The following is a 25,496-nucleotide window of genomic DNA, read 5'->3' on the forward strand; positions in this document are numbered from 1 at the left end:
TGCCTTTTCAGGAGGATTACACACACCTCCACCATTATGCTCCAAAGTATCAATGCTAAAAAAAACAAAAACCTTGTTCATGCTGAAAATTGTTAAAGAACATTTTATGAACTATTGGAGTGTTGTGGGTTTTGGAAATAATTTTGGTAGTGCAAGCTTCTTTTCATTAGTGATTTAACACAAGACTAGATAAAGCAGCAGAGAATATTCTGGAGGGAATAATCCTGTATTTGGCTGATAAGGTTAGGAAAAGACAAGATAATCTAGAAGACTTTTTCTTTATCTATAGTATGTATAAGTATGATAACCTAAAAAGAAAATAAGTTTTGTTTAGGTAGGGCACTATAAGGCAATATTCATTAAATGAAAAACAAATGAGGGTTAGTGAAACTTTATTTTCAAAATGTTCTTAAAATACTATTTTACAGTAAAAGTATAGAGCAGAAATAGTTGAGGGGCCATCTTGAATATTCCTTTGATCTCTTAAAAATAAAAGATTTTCAAATTTAAAAATTGCTTAACCAGATTATGATAGCCTAGTCAGTTATTTACCAGTAACTCAATTGCTTAAAGCATTTCTGTATATACACATCAAACATGTTGGAATTTACAAACATGCATTGTCATTTTAATTTCTATTAAAGGCGGCACTTTTACTCAAGCACTACCTGTAAATAGAACCAGACTACATAAATATACCTAATTTCTGTTCTATCCTTTGTATGTCTGTATGGGTTATTAGAACTCTTTTGTTACAGTAGGAGAGTGTCAATTATTCAGAACAAAAATTACAGGCTTCCAACTCTTCGGACCTGATCTTTCATTCCTTGCACATCCAAAAATCCCACTTGATACACAAGACTGCAGGATAGAGCCCATAAACATTTAAATAATGCTGGTCTTTCACGTGTTTGTTCAAGCATCACTTCTCAGAGGAGGCTAGGAGAGATTCAATATCTTGGATGACTTTTGAAGTTTTTTCCAAAGCCTCTGATATGCTCCTTTCACCAATATCCTCAGGTAAACTGTTTTCTGGTCGTCTATCAGTAATATGAGATGGATTATTTTTCATAGCCGAAGTCTTGTTTGGAACATTGCTGTTCTGCAGTAAGACTAGCAGTTGCTTTGTTAAGGAAATTTCTGTTTTGTCTCCCCTCTAATAATGAAAGAAATTCTTTTAAAATATTTTAACCATTGTTCTCAATTAGGTGGTTTGCCACTGCATACTGCAACCAATAAATAAAGCTATGAAATCAAGTAAGTGAAAGTTCTTTAATATTTCCACATCTTATTTCCATCAAATCTCTATATTAAATGAATATTTTCCTGTATATATCAAAGTGTATTTAAAAGAAAAGCCATCAAGGAAGATGTCAGATTGTGCAGTCTAAAGGAATTAACAATGCATGTTAAAAAACTGAAGTAAATTTAGGGGTAATTACATGGTGTTTTGAGTATATGAAGTAACAGTTTTTTTGCAGCTGGCTTAACAATGGAGCAAAATTGAGGCACTTGATAACTTTGTATCTATCCCAAAAGGCATATACATCACTCCTCTTTACAAGAAAAGGTTAATAAAAAGATACAATATAGAAGTTTGAACAATAGAACTATTCCCTTCTGAGGATTTCTGTATGTTCTGCCAATTTTTTGGAGTTCCCAGTGGTGTGACATGGGGAGCATGCCTAGGATAAATAACTGGGCAGAAACTTAAAAAATAAATAAATAAATAAATAAAAATAACCATTGAAAGGAGAGACCTACACAATAAAAGGAATAAAGGACACGGTCATTAAACACTCAAAATATGCTAAAGAAATATTTGTTGAAAGGATACAGTTAAATCTTTGTATTTTCTCAAGTTCAGCAACAACAGACCTGTTAAAAGAAGATTTAAAACTTTTATATAGCAGGATAGATAATGAAAAATTTCTCATGTGTATTTTTGCCCTTACGATTTTATTTCCTTATGCAGTTTTATAGATGGCCTGTACAAGTAAAAGAATTATTTGCTTTTTCCTCCCCCTTCATATTTTTGAGGTCAACGGAACTGCTCATGTGGATAAAGTTAAATATGTGCAATTGTTTGCAGGATGAGAGCTCTACTTTGAGAATATTCCCCCCTGCCAATTTTTATTCAATCTATATAGAGCTTTTTAATGCCAAATTATATAGGTGTGCCAGTATTCTTAAATATCAGCACAGTGCTAGGGAATAGCTTACATATTAATTAAAAAGGACACAGCTAAAAGTCTAGTTAATTTAAAATGTCAGTTGGAAGTACTTTCAAAGTACTACACCTGCGCCTAAAGCCCTCTGCCAGTTACTGTGGGGTTGTGATCACATTTCCCTATTTAAAAAAAAAAAAAAAGTTTCTTCTATTGTTGTGTAAAAGACACACATACAAAGGGAGAACTGTACATAAACTGCTTATATAAAATCCTGTGACGTGCTCAAAGCAAACAAGAAAAAAATTTTTCCTTAACGATCTCTGAGATAGTAATTTTAGATGTTACTTGTAACAGTTCAGAAAAATAATTCAGACAGAAGTATGATTAAATAGTCCCTTTAACTACTGTTACAGATTCTGTAGAAGCACAAGATGCATTCCTGTGGGGTCAGAATAGCGGCTATTAGAACAAAAACTTTAGCAACAGGAAGAATACAAAGCCAGCACTTATGCTTCAAAGTAAATATTTATAATCTGTGTTCTTAGTGCTTATTACCTATGCTACACAGAATCTAAAATATGAAACGACATTGTTCTTCTGATTATAAGATTTTTATAGTAGACTGTCACAAGGAAGCATATATTTTGGGACTAGAATTTTCTGGATTTCCTATGCTAGTAAGGAAGTATTTTGTTTTTTTAATAATGATGATTCTCTTATGTTCTCATAGCCCAGTTTCTCTGTTTGATCTTGCAACAAAGTCAAAACACTGTTTAATATTTGTCTTCTGCTTTGGCAAGAGCTTCAGCATTATGGTTTCAATACAGAAACAGAAAATAGATATGAGGAAACAAGCCTCTGTTTAAACACAAGCTGCTTGTATAGTTTAATATATTGTAAGAAAAAATATGTGGAGTCACAAAATATAAATGAGTTTAAATTTTTCATCTTTAAAAAAGTGTAGTATGTCATATTTAGAGTTTAAAACTTTGGTGGTTTCCTTCTATATTATGAATAGCAAGTTATATGTGAGGAGTACCAGTTTCTTTCAGTTGCAGGAAGAGTTTCTCCCTCATCATCATTCAAACTTCTGCACCATGCTACTACTGTTTTGATGTACCTGTATTAAGAATACAATTCATAAAAAAGAAAATCATTCAGATCAGACAAATACCCCTTAATTAAATGTGAACAGAAAGTTGACAGCATTAAACAATAAATCTGGAGTAGGGAATGGAACAGAATAGAGCTAACCTCCAGGATATTCTTATGTGAATTTGATAAAAGAGGAAAACAAGAAACCCTCCAGAATCAATAAGCGATTACCCAGTGAAGAAATTTGTCCTTTTATGAATCCCACATATAAATGAAAAAACCTTACTGTACAACTGAGTATATTAACTATGTTTAAAAAAACCACAAGGAACATTACTTTGCATTTAATTTGTTGCTTGTAAAGCACTTTTTAGAGTTTCAGGTGAGAGAAGAGGAGATTAGATACTGGAGATGGAAAGGGATAGCTTAGTGGTTTAAAGCATCAGATTTGATATGCCCAAACTCACTGGAACCAAAAACCAGTTTTGAATGCTATATGGTCAACTCAGCCCTTAAACTTAATTCATGGAACTCCTATATTATGAAGTTCCATTCACTTTGATATGCATGTGTTTTGAATGCAACTTTAAAACTGAGGTATTGTCTGCTCTGCATGGATATTAAAGAGTCCACAGGAATTTTTGTAAGAATACAGATTGTCACAGGCATAGGCACCAACTCCGTGGGTGCTCTGGGGCTGGCGCACCCACGGGGAAAAATTAGTGGATGCTCTGCACCCACCGGCAGCCAAGCTCCCCTAACCACTCACTCCGCCCCACCTCTCACCTCCTCCCCATCCCAGCGTGCCATGTCCCCGATCCTCCGCCTACCTCCCAATGCTTCCCACCACCAAACTGCTGTTTGGCGGCTCTTAGGACTTTCCAGGAGGGAGGGGGGAGAAGCGGGGATGCAGCGTGCTCAAGGGAGGTGGTGGAGAAGAGGCAGGGCAGGGGCGGGAACTTGGGGGAAGGGGTGGAATGGGGTCGGGGTGAGGGCAGTGCAAGGGCGGGGCCGGGTTGAGCACCCACTAGGAACAGTGGAAGTCGGCGCCTATGGCCATAGGTTGTCCTTGATCACAGTTTCCCCACTCCTATATTGCAAAGTGCACCAGCTGTCCACTTGGTTGCATCGCAGTGATCAAGTAATCTCTGTTAGTTATATATAATATATGGTGTGCACGGTTTGTCAAGTTACTTGGATAATCTTTATGATGAGAAGAGCTACATAAATATAAGATATTACATAACAGCATCTGAACACCCTAAGCAGCTGTCTAAGGGCATGTCTTCACTACCCGCCGGATTGGCGGGTAGCGATCCATCTATCGGGGATTGATTTATTGCGTCTAGTGTAGACGCGATAAAATCGATCCCCGATCGCTCTGCCGTCCACTCCGGAACTCCACCACAGCGAGAGGCGGAAGCGGAGTCGGCGGGGGAGCGGCAGTGGTCGACTCGCCGCCATCCTCACAGCCAGGTAAGTCGACCTAAAATACGCAACTTCAGCTACGCTATTCGCGTAGCTGAAGTTTCATATCTTAGGTCGACCCCCCTTCCCCCGTAGTGTAGACCTAGCCTAAGAAACAATGGATAAGGACATGGGTTTTATTTTAGAAAAATAACATGCTGTTAAACTGCATCATTAACACAACTGTCTGCCAATAAGCAAACTAAGGGCTTAAGTCCTGCTTGTCTCGTTTGCATACTCACAACAGCAGTCCCACTAACTTCAATTAGACCAGTGGTTCTCAAACTTTTTTTTTCAGTGGACCACTTGAATATTGCTGAGGGTCTCGGCAGACCACTTAATGATATTTCCAAATATTGTTTGTACCGTTAGCTAACTATTGTAAAAGTGCTTTGGATAAAAGTGCTATATTAAAATAACTTAATTAACATATATTTGTTCTACAAATAACAGCACACAACTCATATTTTAATATCAGTAGTCTTACCTTTCTAATGCGATGGATGTGCCCTCTCTCCCCTGCCGCAGCAGCCCCTGAGCTGGGGCTGGGAAGGGGGTGGGGGATCGTCTCTCCCTCTCTCCCCCACTGCAGCAGCCCCGAGCTGGGGCTGGGAAGGAGGGGTGTCTCTCCCCCACCACAGAGCTGAGGCTGGGAAGGAGGACCCTCTCCCTGTCAGCTGTAGTCCTGGAGCTGTGGAAAGTCGCCTCTTTCTCTGGCCGCTGCATCCCTGCATGTCCCAAATTCCACCCACCCCTCTTCTCACCCCACTGCCCCCTCCCACCTACCCTGTATTCCCCCCAAGGCCACCACCTCACCTTTCACGTGCATCTTCTCCAGGGTCCAGGCACTTAATTAGTGGAGCCACGCCTGTGCGGCTCCACTAATTAGGTGGGTGGCCCTTCGTTCTTTTGTGTGCGGCCACGCAGGCGTGCACCTTAGAGGGAACTATCTGTGGACCACCCGAATGGAGCTTGCGGACCACAGTTTGAGAACCACTGAATTAGACTACTTGTGTCATCATGGTGAGTAGAATTAGCCTTAAGAAATTTATGGAAGTGATGCAAGAAAATTAACATTCAAATAATTCAAGAATTGCTATCTGATCAAATTTGCGTTAATATTGGTACAAAAATCATTCGTAGAGAATTTAAGTTAAGCAACCGTTTTGAACCCTATAAGTAGCTGTGGATATCGGGTATACCTAAGCAAAGAACAAGTGCTCTCCCTAGCCCTTTTGCTTAGGATACATTATTAAAACAAAAAAGGGGGGGGGGAGGGAGGGCAACTAAAAGTAGCGTCACAGTTAGACCCCTTGCCAGTCCCTCTTGAGTGCACCCCTCAGGTGACAGGCTCTGCTTCAACTCCTAATAGCTATTATTCAGAATGATGGAAAAATGATTAAATTAATAAGTGAATATCCCATCAAATTAATTGGCTGAAGCCCTGAGCTGTGCAATCTGGATCTTTGCTAGCCAGTCAGGTACAACCTTTTTCACAGTCTATTTTACGGAAACACATTCAACTATTTACATTTCTTGACACAAAAAATTTTTACTGAATTCCTGAATTTGTTAAATTTGTTCCATGTATCAACTATACCTTCCATAGAGTCCAGGATGGTTTATCTGGATTAGCTGCTGTGCCCCATCAGGAGAAATTACTTTACACCATCCTGTGGTAGCACCTTGATTTATCTTGGAAGAGAAAGACGAAAGAGCATCATTGTTCTGCAGTGGAATCAAAGAGATAGACCTACTTTAAATAACAGCAACAACTTATGCTAGTTCAAAAAGAAATATCTGCAAATGCTTCACTTAAACATTTGTATCTGGTATAGATGTAAGGTGTGGTCTGGCAGCATGATCATAGAAACAACTGGGAGTTCCTGGTGCCAAACATTGCCCAAACACTGATTTCAATATGCTGTTTGAGAATAATGGAAAATTCAACCCCTTCACTTCCTGTCTGACCTCATGTGAAGAAATGTCCAGTCTTTCAGAATATTTAATTCCTTCTACTTTCATCTGGAGAATGAGGTTATAGATCTGTCTTCATTCTCAAGTTCTGTTATTGTTAAGAGTAGCAACTTCATACAAATGAAACATCATTTCTTAACAAATCTTACTCTGCATGTACTGAGTCACATCTGCTGATGCTTCCCCTCCCCAGTACTTTTTACTTCAGTCAACATTCTAACGCAACAGAGCTACAGAAGAGTGAGTTGGATTCTTCCCCCAAGCTAAAGCATTATCTGTGGAATTGTTAAACTTTCAATGGCAAGTCTTTTATTACCAGCAATAATGCATGAACTAGAAATCACATAGCAACTCTCACTCCCACCATCAACTCTGAGTTTGCAACTTGGCACTCAGGAAAAAAGAAGAAAAAAGTCTTTTTTACTTGAAAACTGAATCGATTTACAAAATAAATATGGAATCCCATTTCCACAGGTCACTTATCACAGAGGAAGCATATATTGCATTATTAGAATATCTGCTGATAAAGGATGGCTTTAATGACAAAAATTAATCTAAAAAGCTTTGACTCTCCTTTTTGTAAGAATTAAGATAAGTGAGCTTGGGAAATGTGTTTAATATTTGTTAATTTCTTAGAGGAGCAAGAATGATGCTCTCAGCTAGAACTAACCAGCTACAGCTCATATGCCTTTAGATACGATCAGCACTGGCCTAGCAAGCTTGCTTAAGTATGGCTTGCTAGAGGAAATTAATGTGGTTTCCTTGTCCAGTGTAAACAGGACTTCAAGTCAGTCTTGGTGATTTACTCATTTTTGTCAAGTTGGTAATACTACATAATTTGTAAATGTAAGTGAAGTTATACCCCACCTTTTACTTTAACACTTTTTCTGAGAGGAGATAATTGTCTGAGACAACAACCCCCATTTCAAATTACAAAAAAAAAATTGAGCACTCTTTTTTACTACCAATACACTTAGTATATTTTTCAAGGATAAACAGTTCCAACAAAATTCACATAATAGCAAACAAATTTATAAGTACCAGTGCCTCTCTCCTTAGTTATGGTTATGAGACAAGGGCTGTCATTACAGGATAAAGGAGAAAAAGTTTCTGAGAGCCCCCTTGTTAAAATATTGGCAATATATCAACAGTGGCAAACAAGGAAAGATCAGATTTTCAACTAGATGAAATATCAATTTACCAGCTTGTGACAGTGAACCACAGTGTATAACCAATGTGACTTACAAACCCAGGGCAGATGGAGGCTCCCCAACTGCACAATTTGCTTTTTATGCATATCAGAACTAAGTATAAAACTTTCCCTAGACTTCACATTTATTAACTAACACCACCTTCAGATAGAAAGATTTTAAAAGCAGATATTTCCCTGCTCCTGAGAATTACCTGTGTTCTTCCATAGCAAGAGCTGAAATCCCAAACCATATTCAAGGTCATCCCATCACAAAACAGAGCATGGACTTTATTATCTGAATATGCAACAAGTCTTCCCACATTAGGAATAATTGTTTCATGCAACGGAACCGGCAGCATTTCTCTTCCATCTGTCCCTGGTATCTAATGTGAACCAAGTGTTCAAGAAAAAATAAAATTTACTATATTTAAAGTTATGTCATTACTAATATTTAACTTGTACGCAGATTCACAGTGCAGCTTTTTTATTGAGACACCAGCAACCTGCTTCCTTGCCTGATTGCTCTCTGACTTGCTGACATCCCCTTACATTCAATGGGTTCAGGCCCCACCAGCTAGTCCTAGGTCTTTGTTCTTAGTTTATACCCACCTGTAGGATACATGTGTAAGCAGAGTCAGGATGAGCTCTACCCTGACATCTGGTGGTGAATTATGGCGAGTGTGGAAAAGAACTCCAGGGGCTGATCTTGTTTGCATAGGCACACCCACTCGCCTGGCAGGAAACACAGCAACTGAAAGTGGTTACTTTGGCTGGTGTGGGATCCCCAGTTTCTCTATTATTGGGGCAGGAAGAATAAAGTTTTGTTACCCTGATTCTGTGAATCAAGGCCAGTGGAACTGTTGTATGACAGAAGGACTGAGTGAGTCCTTCACCATTACCTAAGTAGCACTTGCTTGACAAGGGGCATGGGTTACAAAACCCAGTGAATTGAGAGAGGATGGGGACAGGTATTTGTACCTGATGGTATGGGCCCCCTCTGAGGGTCCGAAACACCAATTGCACCACCTCCTCTCTCCACTGTGGAATGTCAGAGCTAACTTTGATTCCCTTAGGAGTCTAGTTACAGGCTGCTGAGCTGAATTCACTTTGGGCCAATGGTGCACCAGCACTGGGGCTCCCCTACTATACTATGAGCTGAAATCGCTAAGAGCTGAAATCACAAAAGAGCTGATGTTATTAAGAGCTGAGATCACTGAGGCTATGTTAACTAGTGGGGGAGCCTGAAGCTATATTGCTCAGCAGCTGGCGGAGCAATTTGTGGGGCAACTGGAGGAGCAGCGAGCGGCGTGGAGCCTTGCGGGGCCGGTTAGAGTGGCCCAAGGAACGGCGAGTGGAGCTGTTTGCGGGGACGGCTGGAATGGCTCACAGGTCGGTGAGCGGAGTGGAGCGGAGCAGCTTGTAGAGCGGAGCAGTTCGTGGGATGGCAGGAAAGTGGACTGGCTCGTGGTAAAGGCTGCGGCGGAACCCCCACGGAGAAACAGACGGCTGGCCAGCCTCGGATCACGTAAGGTGCCCCTTAACACCCTGCGTGCCCCCCCCCCTTTACTCTGGGGCTGCACTGACCAGGGGCAGAGACTTTGGGGGTTGTTGGACTTTTGGGACTTTGGGTGGTTGCTGGACCCCAGAGACTTTGGGGATGTTGGACTTTGGGGACTCTGGGTGATTTTTGGGTTGCTGGATTCAAGAATCAAAGGGAAAGGACACAGCCCAATTTGCTGGGGTGGGTTTTGCTCATGGTTTGTGTTATGAATCCTGTTTGTGGTGTTTTTCCAATTTTATGCTGATGTCGTTTACCTCATGTTATTAAACATTTTCTGCTACACTCAGACTCCGTGCTTGCGAGAGGGGAAGTATTGCCTCTTAGAGGTACCCAGGGGGGTGGTATGTAATTGTCCCACGTCACTGGGTGGGGGCTCGAGCCAGTTTTGCATTGTGTTATTGAAACGGAACCCCTAGATACAGAACCCGGCCCTTGTTGCTGCCAACTTAGATGGGCAGAAGGGTTACACATGTAACATTAAAGAATTAAAGTTATCTTAAATTCGGTTAAGGGTGTGACTTAACCAACAAAGGATGGAGAAGCAGAGCACCACTTCACAAATTAGCAATCCGGAAGGTAAAAGAAAGATTATGAACCTGACTTCAGCACTAGATATAGATATCTCTGTGTGTCTCTTATAAAGAAGCCCCCAATCATCAAGTAAAAGGCCGTGAGAATAATAATTAGTACTGTAGTGTGGGAAGGATGTATGACAGGGGTGGGCAAAATATGGCCCACGGGCCGCATCTGGCCTTCCAGCTGTTTTAATCTGGCCCTCAAACTCCCGCTGGGGAGTGGGGTCTGGGGCTTGTCCCACTCCGGTGCTCCAGCCAGGGAGCAGGGCCGGGAGCCACTCCACACGGCTCCTGGAAGCAGTGGCATGTCCCCCCTCCGACTCTTACGCATAGGGGCAGACAGGGGGCTCACTCCGCACGCTGCCCTGCCCCAAGCACTACCCCCGCAGTTCCCATTGGACAGGAACTGTGGCCAATGGGAGCTGCAGGGGCAGCGCCTGCAGACGGGGCAGCACACAGCAGAGCTGTCTGGCCATGCCTCTGCGTAGGAGCCGGAGGGGGGACATGAAGCTGCTTCCAGGAGCTGCTTGAGGTAAGCACCACCTGGAGTCTGCACCCTGAGCCACACCCCCGTGGCCCAACCCCCTGCCCCAGCCCTGAACCCCCCGCACCCTGCAAACTCCTCTGTCCTAGCCTAGAATACCCTCCTGTGTAGGACTGATGAATGAAATTGTTTTTAATTGATTACTTTATTAATGTAACTTCATAAGTAAAGTTTTATGAATGAAACAATATTCATTCATAAAACCGGTTACCCCAATAACTGGCTAATTAACAGTTAAGATGCTTGTTAAGAGCCATAGCTGTTCAGTCAGCTGCCTTTGTAAGTTTCACTATCAATCCAATTCCTGCTTAAATCACTAAGACTTGCACTGTTTCAGTATTGTAACTTCTGTTCACCATTTATTACACTTGCCTACAGTGTAACTTCTGTTCACTGTTTGCCATCCATTATACTTGTCTATATTGTAACTTCTGTTCACTGTTTGCCATATTGTAATTCAAACCCCATTTTAAAATGCTTACTCCATTTTGTAAGGGCTTGCTGCAACCTTCATTTTTGCAAACCCTGCTGTAATCTTATTAGTTTAGTTTAGATGTGTGAATGAGGTATGTATGGATGATGGAATCAACCTCCAGCCCCAGCCTGTCCTGATTAAATAGAGTTCAAACACCAACGGCTGAAGATGCAGACAAGAGCCCTAACAAAGTAAGAAGAATCCACCCTAAAAAGAAAAGGTACAATAGAAGGAAGATCAAAGCCCGGTCCCAGGCTGAAAGTCATGTCTGCAATTGACGGGTGATCAATCACCAAACCCAGAGGCAGCGTGACACAGCAAGACCTATAGACTCTGGATTCAAACTAAAGCCTACAAAAAGGATGGGTGAGATGGAAAACTTTGGAGGAGGGTAACGTTCTGCTATCAACATCAAGGAGCATCGGTGCGTGCCCGACAGAGACCCGGCTTCTCCTCGTGCTCAGCTTTCCTGAGCTGCCACGAGCTATGATCCCAAGCTGCGAACTCAAACTACAATCAGGACTGGTAACTATCCAGCAGCTGCAGAACATTTTGGTGGGTGTGTGTGTGTGTGTGTGTGTGTGTGTGTGTGAGTGTATGTGTATAAGCATTAAGGTATTTGCTAATAGTTACAGATTAATAATAAATGTGGCATCTTTGTCTTGACCCCTAAAACGATCCTGTGTAAGTTTGTGGGACAACACCTGCACCCCAAACACCTCATCCCCAGCCCCAGCCCTGAGCTTGCACCCCCAGCCTCACCCCCTCCCACACCCCAATCCAAATGTCGTGAGCATTCATAGCCTGCCATACAATTTCTATACAGATGTGGCCTTCGGGCCAAAAAGTTTGCCCACCCCGATGTATGGTTTCAAAAGTAACTAATAAAATAAAGAGCTGTAGTAACAAGACAAAGAAAAACTGTCTTAAAAGAAACAAGTCCAAATCCATAAATTTAGCCATTTAGTTCTGCTTGGGGGTGGGAGGGAGAAGGTACGAAAGGGAAGGCCTTGGGAAGAAAGGAGGCTGTAGATCTTATCTGGATTAAGACTGGAAAGAAGGGTGAATTGCCTCAGATTGGTTTTTAGCTGAAGTCAGTAATTGACAATGACATTACCTGTTTGTTAAAAAGGGTATAAAAAGTAAACTCTTACTTCATTGCTAATACCTGCCTGACCACATTGAAGCTGACCTATATGGGTCTAAGCACCCATAGGTTTAGCTCATTTGTAAGTAAGTATCTCGATCAAATGCTTTTAGATGTTTTATACTGTGACATAGTAAGTTGCTTATTAGTTAGGCTTTTTAGGCATGTTTAGAGCAACGGTATCAATACCATTTAGCCTCTGGATTTAATAAAGGAATTTATGGCTAAATTAGTGTTTGGTGGTTTCCCATATCAATATTATGAATTTCAAATATTACTAATTCCAACACCACCTCTCTCTTTCCCAGAAGCTGTTGTCTATAGACCCTAAACACATGCTAACAGTTCAAGTGTTAACATAATTACAAGTCTTCAGTTACATACCATTCTCCAGCAGCAGATATTGTAATTATGGGTTAATGAAAGTTTAGTCTTGTAACAGTATTGGAGAATTCTGAGAAGGAAAAAAATACATCTCATATGCAGAAAACATTTTTATTATATTATTATGCTGCACTGCACAAATACTTGCTGTAGCTTCATTTACACAGTTATTGTTAAGGGTCTATTTTGTAACCTATTTCATTATGCTTATATATTTTTCTGGTACTGTTGATATAAATTACTTTGATTTATTTCTTATACTCACAGCTACAGTTGAAGTCTAACTAGAACAACATGGTAATCATTATTTGTCATCTTTGTTACTGAATGCCCTTCCAAAGGCTAGAGCAATTAATATAACAAAAATAAAACAAAAGGAATAATTCACCTGGTTGCCTGGGTAATAATGGAACAGATGGAGTATGGACTTTCTGGTGTATCAGGAGGCAGACTGTTTGCTGAATACATTTTTTCTTCTCTCTAGAACATAACAGAAAATAGAGGAGTTATTTATAGATATTGTGGTATTTAAGCACTAGCAAGATATCAAGTTTTGGGCATTCCTTCGCCCAGTGAACTGTTATAGCAGCATGTTTGCGCTGAAGGACGAATAAGAATATCCTTTCAAAGCTAAAGGGCAGTCATATTCTACACTCAGACGTAAGTATAAAACTTGCACAGACTAAACAGGAACGGAGTACTTTTATGAGAGGGCAGATTTTGGCCTACTATCTGTAAATGTGATGCTAATCCAAGTAATAAACCAGTTTTGAGGCCTGTTGTGTGGAACCTTACCCTGCTTTAAATTCTTAAACTATCCAAAGTGGTTGAAAGATGGCAGGAGAGTCATTTTACCATGTCAACATGTTAAATAAAATGTTGAGAGAAAACAGGAAACAGTCAAAGAAAATATAAACAAAGTGAATGAATATACCTTGATCTGGTGAGGTTACAAAACTATCATGACAATGCACCAAAATCTTAAAACAAAGCGATATCCCCTCTATGGATCATTAGAAACGTATTTTGATGGAATAAAAAGATTTTGAAGGTTGCCGCCCATATTTTGAATGGTTCTTTTGAGGCACACTAGACAACTTATTCAGCATGGGAGGAGGCATCACCACCACCACCTCAAACAAACATCATATCATGGTCATCCCCTTGGACCAAGGCCTTTCACTAAGGTCCAACTGTGATGCTAAGTTCCTATTATCTGATTTTGAAAGATATTCTGACCAGACCAAGTAAGGAGAAAGCCCTAGAAATAGTTATGTTTGGTTCTGTGTTCTTAGCAACTCTTAAGATGTGAACATAAGGTTGTTATCCACACAAACCTGTGAATCAATTTCCATTCCGCCCCCATTGAAGTCCCTCATTTTAAGAGCCTGGTTTAGACAGCCAGAACAAGTTACACTTTTCAACACTCTGCTGTGACCATCTTAGAAACTGATTCACTGTGGAGGTTTTACTGAGTCTGCAGTTGCCAACTCAGTCATTTGCTGTGCCACCTGTGGTCAATTAGCAACTGAACTCCATCCTAGACACACAAGCTGTATTTTCCTATATTTTCTGTTCTTTTCCACTCACTCCTTTATTATTTATAGTATGGCAGCATCAGCTAAAAATCAGGATATCCCCAAACCCATTGTGCTAATACTTGAGACAGGCTCTGCCCCAAAGAACATGAAATAAATAGATAAGAAAGAAAGGGTGAGAGGGAAAACAGAGAAAGAGGTGAAGTGACTTGTCCAAAGTTAACTAGGTCAATCGCAGAGCAAGGAGTAGAACCCAGGTCTGCTGGGTCCCATCCACTGCACCACACTGCCTCTTTTATTTGTCTTGTTTTATTAAAGGAGATCAGAATGTAGTAAGACAGCTTAAGAACTGAGAGCTACCACTTAAAACTGACATCTGGACCTTTGATGCCATTTAAAAAAAAACAAAAAAAACCAAACTTTCAAGAATGAAGTTTTTAAAAGGGAAAAATCCTAACAGAGAGAGAAAAATGGGGAATATGGGATCACAATACCTACTTTCTTGAGTTTGAGATAAATATTCTAACCAGATTTTTCTCTAATTCACAAGTGATAAAAATACATTATTGAAAAATCTTCAGAGAAGCTATCACGCAAAATACTAAAGTGTGACTTAAACTAGAACAATGTCTTAGTACAAACTGTCCTGTTATAGCAGTGTCTTCAAGTGAAATATGCTGATAACCTCAAATGGAAAATTAGAGTAGTATTCAAGTAGTAAAACAGTTTGGGTTTTTTAAGTAGTGCAATTCCCACCTGTCTTGTTTCTTTGTGAACTGAATAATGTGTAAAATAGTTTCCCAAAAATGCTCCTTCTGACTTGAAAACTGATCCATCTCCAGGATAAATTTCTATAAAGTTTTCAATATCATGGATAAGCCTAAGAGATCAGAAGACAGAACACAAAAGGAGTTAACAACTATCAGTATTGCCAGTTAAAGGGGGAAAAAATGGTAATTTACTAGATGTGAATACACATCCTTTCACCAAAGGCTCCATGTGAAAAGTTATTTCCTTGTTTCCCCAAACAGTATTCTTATTGCTTATTTTTTATTTTCCCCTTTAAAAAGGAAGTTTAGAACTATCCAATTATTTTAAAAACAGAGAGCCCTAAATATAAGTAGCTATCCCATAAAAACATAATTCACCCACAGGTATTGGAAATGAAATATAGCAATGATGGAGGAGTGAGATGCATGTCCACATTAGGGGGAAGTTCTGATTAAACCCCGCAAGAGGCAGGAAATTCAGGGTGTGGCTACACTGCACAGTTGTCGCCAAAACTTTTGTCTTTCGTGGGTACTTAAGTCCCCCTGCGAAAGACAAAAGTTTTGCAGATGCAAGCGGCAGTGTGAACGCGGCTTTGTTGGCAAGAGCGCTCTCCTGCCAACAAAGCTTATGCCGCTTGCAGGGCTGGAAGTAGTTTGTCGGCAAAAGTGCCGACAAAATACCGCAAAAGAGCGTTCACACGCACTGACTTTTAGCGACAAGACTGTGTCAACACAGATTTGTCGCTAAAAGCCGCGTAGTGAACATAAGAACGGCCATACTGGGTCAGACCAAGGGTCCACCCAGCACAGTATCCTGTCTGCTGACAGTGGCCAATGCCAGGTGCCCCAAAGGGAGTGAACCTAACAGGTAATGATCAAGTGATCTCTCTCCTGCCATCCATCTCCACCCTCTGACAAACAGAGGCTCGAGACACCATTCCTTACCCATCCTGGCTAATGGCCTTTAATGGACTCAACCTCCATGAATTTATCCAGTTCTCTTTTAAACCCTGTTATAGTCCTAGCCTTCACAACCTCCTCAGGCAAGCAGTTCCACAGGTTGACTGTGCACTGTGTGAAGAAGAACTTCCTTTTATTTGTTTTAAACCTGCTGCCCATTAATTTCATTTGGTGGCCCCTAGTTCTTATATCATAGGAACAAGTAAATAACTTTTCCTTATTTACTTTCTCCACACCATTCATGATTTTATATACCTCTATCATATCCCCCCCTTAGTCTCCTCTTTTCCAAGCTGAAAAGTCCTAGCCTCTTTAATCTCCCCTCATATGGGATCCATTCCATCCCCTAATCATTTTAGTTGCCCATCTCTGAACCTTCTCTAATGCCAGTGTATCTTTTTTGAGATGAGGAGACCATATCTGTATGCAGTATTCAAGATGTGGGCATACCATGGATTTATATAAGGGCAATAAGATATTCTCTGTCTTATTCTCTATCCCAGTGTTTCCCAAACTTGGGACGCCGCTTGTGTAGGGAAAACCCCTGGCGGGCCGGGCCGGTTTACCTGCCGCGTCCGCAGGTCCAGCCGATCGCGGCTCCCACTGGCTGCGGTTCGCTGCTCCAGGCCAATGGGAGCTGCTGGAAGCGGCGCGGGCCGAGGGACATACTGGCCGCCGCTACCCACCACTCTCATTGGCCTCATCTATCCTTTTTTAAATGATTCCTAACATCCTTCCTGTTTGCTTTTTTGACTGCCACTGCACACTGCATGGACGTCTTCAGAGAACTATCCACGATGACTCCAAGATCTCTTTCCTGATTAGTTGTTGCTAAATTAGCCCCCATCATATTGTATGTATAGTTGGGGTTATTTTTTCCAATGTGCATTACTTTACATTTATCCACATTTAGACAAGCCCTCAGATTTAATGCTAACTTAGCAACCTTACCACCTCTTCCTTGCATATAGTTATTTTGATACATGATACAGGATTTTTCGTTACATGATCACATATTATGTGATTTATGACTAGACCAGGGCCCAATCCTGCAACTTAATCTGGGTGGGCAGTGCACTCTGTCCACAAAAAGCCCCACTGAAGTCCAAATGGCTTTACATGGGTACGGGGAAACACATTTAGAATGAATTGCAGAACTGGGGCCTTAATAGTCAGTCTGCTCATGTGGGTTAAACATTTGGAAAGTTCAAAAATATTTCACACTCACTGTTACTTGGCAAATAGATATTGTAGAGAAAGAATGAAGCTTTAAAGTATTTTCCCACTATACTACTCTGAAGGACATAATACCAAATTCTCTCATTTCAGTGCCTTGATGACAACTGAAACATTTTCAAACAAGTTTCAGAGTGGTAGCCGTGTTAGTCTGTATCAGCAAAAAGAACGAGGAGTACTTGTGGCACCTTAGAGACTAACAAATGTATTTGAGCATAAGCTTTCGTGGGCTAATCTCTAAGGTACCACAAGTACTCGTCGTTCTATTTTCAAACAAAACAGTTAAACAGCAAATGTGAAAGCATTTAAATAATCAGAGGGCTTGTCTACACTACCAAGTTTGTTGACAAAACTTATGTCGACACCCAAAAGTCGACAAAACAAAAATTGCCAAAGGGTGTTCACACTTGCTCCTTCTGTCAACAGATCATGTCCACATTGGGGACACCATCATCGACAGGGTGAGCAATGCACCGTGGGTATGTATCCCACAGTGCAGTGTTGTGGAAAGGAAGAGCTGATCGCTATGCATCTTGGGATTCTCCCCCAGTTCTCCCACAGCCCCCTCAGCTGCCGAGAGCAGCATCATGAGCAGCTCTGTGAGCTCTCCATACTGAAGAATGGCAAAGCAGCACAGCAGTCTGTCCCCCTCCCGCTGCAGCAGCAGTCTGCCTGCCGCTGTGTTCCTAGTGCAGGGCAGAACAGGAGCATTCCAGTGATTTGCTCTTTGTTTGTTCCCAAAGGGAGCAGCACACAGATACTTCCTGGAGCTTTGAAAGGGAGGGGCACATGCCTGCAGGGCAGCAAAGATCAAAACACTGAGCAGAGCAATCAGGGCAGGCATCATGGGCAGGGCCGGCTCCAGGGTTTTTGCCGGGGGAGGGGGAGGAGCCGTGATCGGCCGCACTTCGGCGGCAGCTCCACCGTGCCACTTTCTTCTTTGGCAGCACTTCGGCGGCAGGTCCTTCCCTCCGAGAGGGACCAAGGGACCCGCCGCCAAATTGCCGCCGAAGAGCCCCTTCCCCTTGGCCGCCCCAAGCACCTGCTTGCTGTGCTGGTGCCTGCAGCCGGCCCCAATTGTGGGATACTGGCGGAAGACAGTTCTGTCGACAAAATCAGCAGTGTCTACAGTGGTTCTTTGTCAACAATGAAGAGAGGGGAAAAGAAAAGTCTCTCGTGAGGTGGAAGTTGTTTGTCGCCAAAACTGGGTGTTTTTTGTGACAAAAGTCCCATTGTAGTGTGTACGCTCTTGCTGTTTTGTCGCCAAAAGGCAGGTTGTGGTGACAAAACTTGCCAGTGTAGACAAGCCCTTACTTTAAAATTAGGGCTGTCAAGCAATTAAAAAAAATTAATCGCGATTAATCACACTGATAAATAATAATAGGATACCATTTATTTAAATATGTTTGGATGTTTTCTACATTTTCAAATATATTGATTTCAATTACAACACAGAATACAAAGTGTACAGTGCTCACTTTATATTTATTTTTGATTACAAGTATTTACACTGTAAAAAAAACAAAAGAAATAGTATTTTTCAATTTACCTAATACAAGTACTATAGTGCAATCTCTTTATCATGAAAGTGGAACTTACAAATGTAGAATTATGTACAAAAAAACTGCATTCTAAAATAAACCAATGTAAAATTTTAGAGTCTGCAAGTCCACTCAGTCCTACTTGTTCAGCCAATCGCTCAGACAAACAAGTTCATTTACATTTGCAGGAGATAATGCTGCCCACTTTTTGTTTACAATGTCACCTGAAAGTGAGAACAGGCATTCTCATGGCACTGTTGTAGCCAGCGTTGCAAGATATTTACATGCCAGAGGTGCTAAAGATTCATATGTCCCTTCATGCTTCAACCACCATCGCAAGGTTCTGCTTGATAACAATCCAAACCAGTGCGGATGTTCATTTTCATTATCCGAGTCAGATGTCACCAGCAGAAGGTTGATTCTCTTTTTTGATGGTTTGGGTTCTGTAGTTTCCGCATTGGAGTGTTGTTCTTTTAAGACTTCTGAAAGCATGCTCCACACCTCGTCCCTCTCAGATTTTGGAAGGCACTTCAGATTCTTAAACCTTGAGTCCAGTGCTGTAGCTATCTTTAGAAATCTCACACTGATGCCTTCTTTGCATTTTGTCCAATCTGCAGTGAAAGTGCTCTTAAAATGAACAACATGTGCTGCTATAACATGAAATATATGGCAGAATGTGGATAAAACAGAGCTGGGAACATACAATTCTCCCCCAAGGAGTTCAGTCACAAATTTAATTAATGCATTATTTTTTTAATGAGCATCATCAGCATGGATGCATGTCCTCTGGGATGGCGGCCAAAGCATGAAGGGGACAAATGAATGTTTAGCATATCTGGTACATAAATACCTTGTGACGCTGGCTACAACAGTGCCATGAGAATGCCTGTTCTCACTTTCTGGTGACATTGTAAATAAGAAGAGCACAGCATTATCTCCTGTAAATGTAAACAAACTTGTTTGTGTTAGCAATTGGCTGAACAAGAAGTAGGACTGAGGACTTGTAGGCTCTGAAGTTTTACATTGTTTTGTTTTTGAGTGGTTATGTAACAAAAAAACCCAACCTACATTTGTAAGTTGCACTTTCGCAACAAAGATTGCACTACAATACTTGTATGAGGTGAATTGAAAAATATTTCTTTTATCATTTTACAGTGCAAATATTTATAATCAAATATACACTTTGATTTCAATTACAACACAGAATACAATGTATATGAAAATGTAGAAAAACATCCAAAATATTTAATAAATTTCAATTGGTATTCTATTGTTTAACAATCATGATTAATTTTTTAAATCGCCTTTTTTTGAGTTAATCGCATGAGTTGACTGCGATTAATCGACAGCCCTATTTTAAATGATTTGCATATATATCTACACAATTAGTCCATAGTAGAATTTGGCTGATTGCTAAATCTGGATTCATTTAGAAACTTGGACCAACATATTAAAACTTGGTTGCCTGAAATTAGCCCTAAACAAGCAGCATAAATTTTCAGAGGAGCCAAACTCCTTAACTCTGGCAGCTGTCCATAGGAGCTACAGGAGCTCAATACTCCCCCCTCCAAAAAACAAACAAACAAAAAAAACCAAACAGTCCTCTTATTTAGGAGTTTTAAATGTGGCTTCAGAGTCCTAACTTTATTTGTACAATATATACCCAGCCCAGAATTTTCAAAGACAAGAAATTCTGAAGCACCTTTTTAAAGTTCATATAATTAAAGAATGATTGACTAAAACATTTTTCAATTCAGTGACAAATGTTTACTCCCAAGCTAATACCACAATGGCCAAGTCACAGTCTATGAAGTTTTATTTCAGAGTAATGAACCCTGATAAACACAGCAAAAACATGTTCAGAATATTAAATGTAGCTCCTCCGGAAGTAAAATAGAGATTTGAATCTGGAAATTTCATTTTTTAAAAGCCTAATTCCCATAGAAGTGCACAAGCTTCCAAAAGTGAACAAATTATTTGTTTCTTACCTATAAATAATACCCTGGCACCAAACAATTTTTATTAGTAGAGGGCATGAATTATGTTCACTTTCTTGCTTCCTCTGTAGAAAGAAGTCACAGAAACGCCACCTGGGCAAAAGTCAAAGACAGAAAAGCTGCAGTAAGTTTGCAGTTTATCAGTATTATTATTATTAATATTTTGCACTGTTCAAAGAAGCCAGGAAAATCTTCGCATAACTTGCTTAATTTTTGATAAAATATTATAAAAATGCAATACTCAACTCACTTAAAAAAGCAGCGCATATTCAGGAACTGCAAATGGATGAACTGAGAACCACCCAACTAGCCAAGAAGTTATTCTTCAGTCAATGAAAGGTCTCAGAGTAAACTGGTGTGAGAGACAGTGTTCAAACTTTGTGACCCTTAAAAAATTTGTTTCAAGGAAACTCAGTCTGCTCAATTATTACCATTTAACCTGACTTTCTAAGTTATAGCTGTACTTTCCCTCTCATACTTTATATGGAACAAGTTACTTATAATCAAATATGAATCATGTTTTTGTGAACAGACAACAAGAATGGATGTGTACAAACGAACATAAACACACACACACCTTATCCACTTCCTTTTTCTGAAAATACAGTTTTTTAAAAAAAGTAGCCCATGCCACTGGCAAATTTCCCAAGCATTATTTTCCCAAAACCCAAAGTAGTTGTAATGTATTTTTTCAATATCTCCATTACTGTTACTTGCATATTTGTCTAATTAGAGGTTCTCTCTCCACAATATACCAAATATTAAAGCTTAGCATTTTTCTTCAGATTACTATTACAATTTCTTACACCAGTCTATGTATTGTTGGTCTTAGGAATACCACATTTCATGAAGTTCGTAAGAAAAGTGTGTTTGTTACACATTTTATTTTAAATAGACATTTATGATGGTTAATAGTCAATCAGGCTATTGAAGAGCTGACATTCAGATCTTCGGAACTGTAAAATATATTGCACAAAACTAAAAAGCAAACAAATTTCCTGTTACCTGTGTAGGTGTGGTGCACTACAGCTGAGTGGCAAAGCTCTAGGCAAATGAGAAATTGCCTTTGTTTTTTCACTTTCCTTTAAAACACCAGATCCTGCAGTTCCATTTCTAGTGCATTTATTCTCCACATATGTTTTACATACGTTATCAGTGTGCAATTGATAGAACATTAATGCCAAGGACAAAGGGTATTTCCATTCTTCTGGATATGAGGAAACAGACCAGCGCTGCATAACCCACACGTATTCAGATGAACAGCATGTAAGAGACAATGGGGCCTCATCTTGTCCTTTTATTTGGTTTAAATAGCCCTTTGATTTGTCCAGTTCCCTGCATTTGTTTATAGTCCAGCAATGTTCCTCTTTCTTATTCTCCATTCTCATTTGTTTAGGAAACATTTCTGAGATAAAACTTCTGCTTGATTTTCCATGCTGACCTTTGTTTTGATTATTGCTGTTTTTTTCAGAGAAAGATGAAGACGCAGCACACTTTTGGCTTACTTTGCATAAAAACTCCACTGTAAACTCTTGCTGCAGTTCTGACATGCAGAGATAAGCATGACCATCTAAGGATGAGATTTTTACACTGCCATTATCCATACATTCTGCTGCATCGGTAGCATTGGGGCTAGGCCAATTGATTTCTGAGATATCAGAGAGAAGAATCTAAAAAGAGGGAAATGAACAGAAGGTAGTAGAATCTATTTTAAGTGAATTTAGTTCTTCTGAAAGGTGACAGTGGTGAAAAGTGAAGGTTCCTATTTATCTATAAAATAAGACATCTCACTTCACTTCTCAAGTGTGCCTCTACCTGTTCTAGCGGAACCATACTCAGTGCTAAAGGAGTAATTTAGTTACTATGCTCAGGCTCATTTAATCCTTGTCCTCTCTGTTGAGATTGCCAACAAGTAGGCTTGGCAGAATTTGATTTTTTTTTTTTTTTAATTTCAATGGCTAGAGTTAGTTAATTTTTAGCAATTTTTTTATCCATTTAAATTTTCACAATTGTGCAAAATTATGGGAAGGGAGGTCAGACAATAGTTATTTAACAACAATAGATGCTGAGACTCAAAAAATTAAAGCTTTTTAACCGTTAAAAACACATTTTTCAACATCACGTCAAATATACAAAGTAATTATCCTTTAATCAAAGTTCTCAAGTGGCATTTTTTTTAAACTTTGCCTGTTTGTAAATTTCAATTATGATTGATAGAAATAAGTTTATTTCAGTTTGTGTACAGTGAAATCAACATTTAAAAAAAATCTAATCCTTCCAATTTTACCAACAGGTATGCGGCTTTGGTGATTTAGTGATGTGGATCTCTTTTGGAAAGTGTGTAGAATATATTCCCGAAGGAAATTTTAAAATATAATAATGAATTTAGACCTTTTATGGTATCACATTTCAGAAGTACCTGAAACCGTACCTATTAAACCTATTTGCAAAAAAGGTGTCAAAATTTGATGTTAGATCAGTTACACCTCAACTACCTAGCTACATACAAGTACAACTTACATTCTTCAACTTGCTTCAATTTACATTCTTGTATAACTTTTCCCACTGTGCCCATCATTTTAATATTGGGTGCTTTTACCAAACCAAATACATTAAATAAAATAGTTTCCATCCTTATTTCCAGGATGGATTACTTGTTCTATTCATTCCCTCCGAAGCACCTGGCATTGTCCACTGTCGGAAGACAGGATATTGGGCTAGATGGACCATTGGTCTGACCCAATATGGCCGTTCTTATGTTCTTATGTAACTTGAAAATCAAAATTTTCTAAACCTAATTTACCAAACAAACTGCATTTTACAGAACTTAAAAAACCCCCACATACTACGACAGTAAAACAAAATAAATAAAAAAAATAAATCACTGAATCAGACTCACTGAAGTTTGTTTTGCAAAATTATTAGGTACGCAAAACTTACATTTTTCCTTTCAGAAGGTATGATACTTGAAGGTAAATACAAGGAACTACAAAACTGGTTCCGGAAATCTATTGCTCGTAGGAGTTGCTCCTGAGGAAAGGGTATGAGACATATTATCATAGAACTGGCTACGCAGTGGGAACATTTCAGTGTTGCTTTATCTCCTCTTTTTGAGAGGAAAATAGTGATTTATAATTCAGCATCATTTGTATACTGATAACCAACAATGCCATCACAATTTCTCTACAATGCAGAGGCACTGTATGAACTACCAATCAACATTAAGGTGTCTACATAGCCATTCGGAATACTAAGGGCCAGATATATTGTCCATCCACAATGGGCTTCTATACATTTGAGAAGAACATGTTAGCTGACTGACAATGTTTACTTTGATTGCTAACACTGGCAGTTCATTCAGTATTTCAACTACCTTTTTTTAGAACATTTTTATGTTGTTTGCTGCTATAATGGAAGGAATAAAAATATGCCATGGTACTACCTTCTTATCCCACCTGCTCTTCTCCTTTATTTTTGCTCTATTTGGAGATAGAATAGAAAAAGAAATTTAACTCACGTACTCGGTAGGTACTAATAACAAACTGAGTCCTTTGGCGAATCCTTTCAGCTGGCTGCAGAGGATGGGCAGAGACAGGAAGTGCCTTTTCAAAGAGGAATTCAGAGCCACAGGGAGAAAGAAGCAGTTTGGATCCATCTATATAGTGCACCTCTACAGAGTCATCCTCATAAAGAATCATGAGACTTTCAGGCTTCATTGCAGTAAAAGGAAAATGTCGAAGAGAGCCTACATTAAGGGACAACAGACTTAGGCTATAAGGGTAGTCTTCCTAATGCACATGTACAAATAATGAAACAGGAGCGGGTCTATAAAAAAGGATTACAGTAAATTCATAGATGCACAGTTAACAAATCTATCATGTCACGGGGTGGTGCAGCAAGTTTTTACTTTACATAGCATGCATAGACAAAACCAACAGCATAAGCTCCATTTTATATGTATAAATACACAAATACTCACCCCTTATTAAAGTATCGTTTACAGATTCAGTATGTTCCAAGGCAAATACCAACAGTTCTGGAAGAAAGTAAATATCGAAACTGCAATTAATTCTGCTGACTGTCAAGGCTGAAACGCTCAGTGTAGGCCTTAGTTCAGGTGCCTTTTGTTTCACCACACTTAGCATTTGCTTATTAACAATACTTGGTACACAACATCATCAGGACAACAGAGGAGCACTGACGATGCTCCTGAGCTACGTTGTGCCTTTTCCGCAGACAGGCACTATACCGGGGGGGGGGGGGGGGAACAAAAACACACTTTTCTACAGGGGCCCCAGGCCAGCCACAACCCTGCCCCCCGTCCCAGGCGCACGCCGCTCCGCATCAGGGCGCCGAGCAGCGCGGAGGGCCGGGCGCCGCCTCAGAGCGTGCAGCCGGAGCAGAGCGGGAAGCGCCGCGCCTCGGGGTTCCAGTGAGCCTGGTTCAGCGGCTCCCGCTCGAACGGCGGCGGCTCCGGCGGGCTGGAGTCGGGGCCCAATGAGACGAGGAGTGGGTGGGGTTTCGTGTAGCGGGGCGGGGCTATCGGAAGTGGGCGGGGCTTCCAGACCCCGCTGACATGGCGAGGTTCTCGCGCGCGACCGCTACGCGTGGAGGCTGTCCCGGCCCTGCCTGCGTGGTGCCGCCGGCTCGCGCGGAAACGCTGCACGGCCCGCTCTGCGGCTGGGCGCGCGCGCAGGGAGAAGGCCGGCGAGCAAGCCGCGGCGGACCGGCCTCCCGTTGTGACTTGTTCAGCCGCTGGGGCGTTACCGTCCCTTCGCCTGGGGGTCATTTCAGTTTGCACTTTCTAGTGTTTGCCACTTGCTCGCTCCCCTGGTCTTCCTCTGAGGTGTCGCTGCAGGCGTGGCC

At 40.6% G+C, this 25,496-nt stretch overlaps 1 protein-coding gene across 2 annotated transcripts; it reads right to left on the bottom strand.

Moving 5' to 3' along the window:
- Positions 1-390: 390 nt before the first annotated feature.
- On the bottom strand, positions 391-24,879 carry CUNH5orf34 (chromosome unknown C5orf34 homolog). Of its 2 annotated transcripts, none has more exons than XM_024203117.3 (13): positions 24,610-24,879; positions 24,152-24,375; positions 23,571-23,660; positions 21,636-22,300; positions 20,622-20,723; positions 14,883-15,006; positions 12,977-13,068; positions 12,589-12,658; positions 8,115-8,285; positions 6,334-6,428; positions 3,211-3,291; positions 1,838-1,878; positions 391-1,113 (listed from the first exon to the last, which is right to left on the bottom strand). In XM_024203117.3, exons 1-13 carry the CDS (start codon positions 24,773-24,775, stop codon positions 923-925), a joined length of 2,112 nt encoding a protein of 703 aa, XP_024058885.2. In that variant the 5' UTR covers positions 24,776-24,879; the 3' UTR covers positions 391-922. The 2 variants fall into 2 exon arrangements, with proteins under 2 accessions (XP_024058885.2, XP_024058884.2); XM_024203116.3 differs by having other exon boundaries at positions 6,334-6,461.
- Positions 24,880-25,496: the final 617 nt, after the last annotated feature.

Source organism: Terrapene carolina, unplaced genomic scaffold (assembly GCF_002925995.2).
Source record: "Terrapene carolina triunguis isolate 2854851 unplaced genomic scaffold, T_m_triunguis-2.0 Scaffold69, whole genome shotgun sequence".
NCBI classification, from domain to species: Eukaryota; Metazoa; Chordata; order Testudines; family Emydidae; genus Terrapene; species Terrapene triunguis.

Coding starts and splice junctions, on each gene's coding strand:
- CUNH5orf34 (XM_024203116.3), bottom strand. CDS start 24,775: ATGCTAAGTGTGGTGAAACAAAAGGCACCTGAACTAAGGCCTACACTG. Junction 20,724..21,635: donor AGTGCACCACACCTACACAG/GTAACAGGAAAT, acceptor ACTTTTGCCCAG/GTGGCGTTTCTGTGACTTCT. Junction 12,659..12,976: donor ATTATTACCCAGGCAACCAG/GTGAATTATTCC, acceptor TTTCCTTCTCAG/AATTCTCCAATACTGTTACA.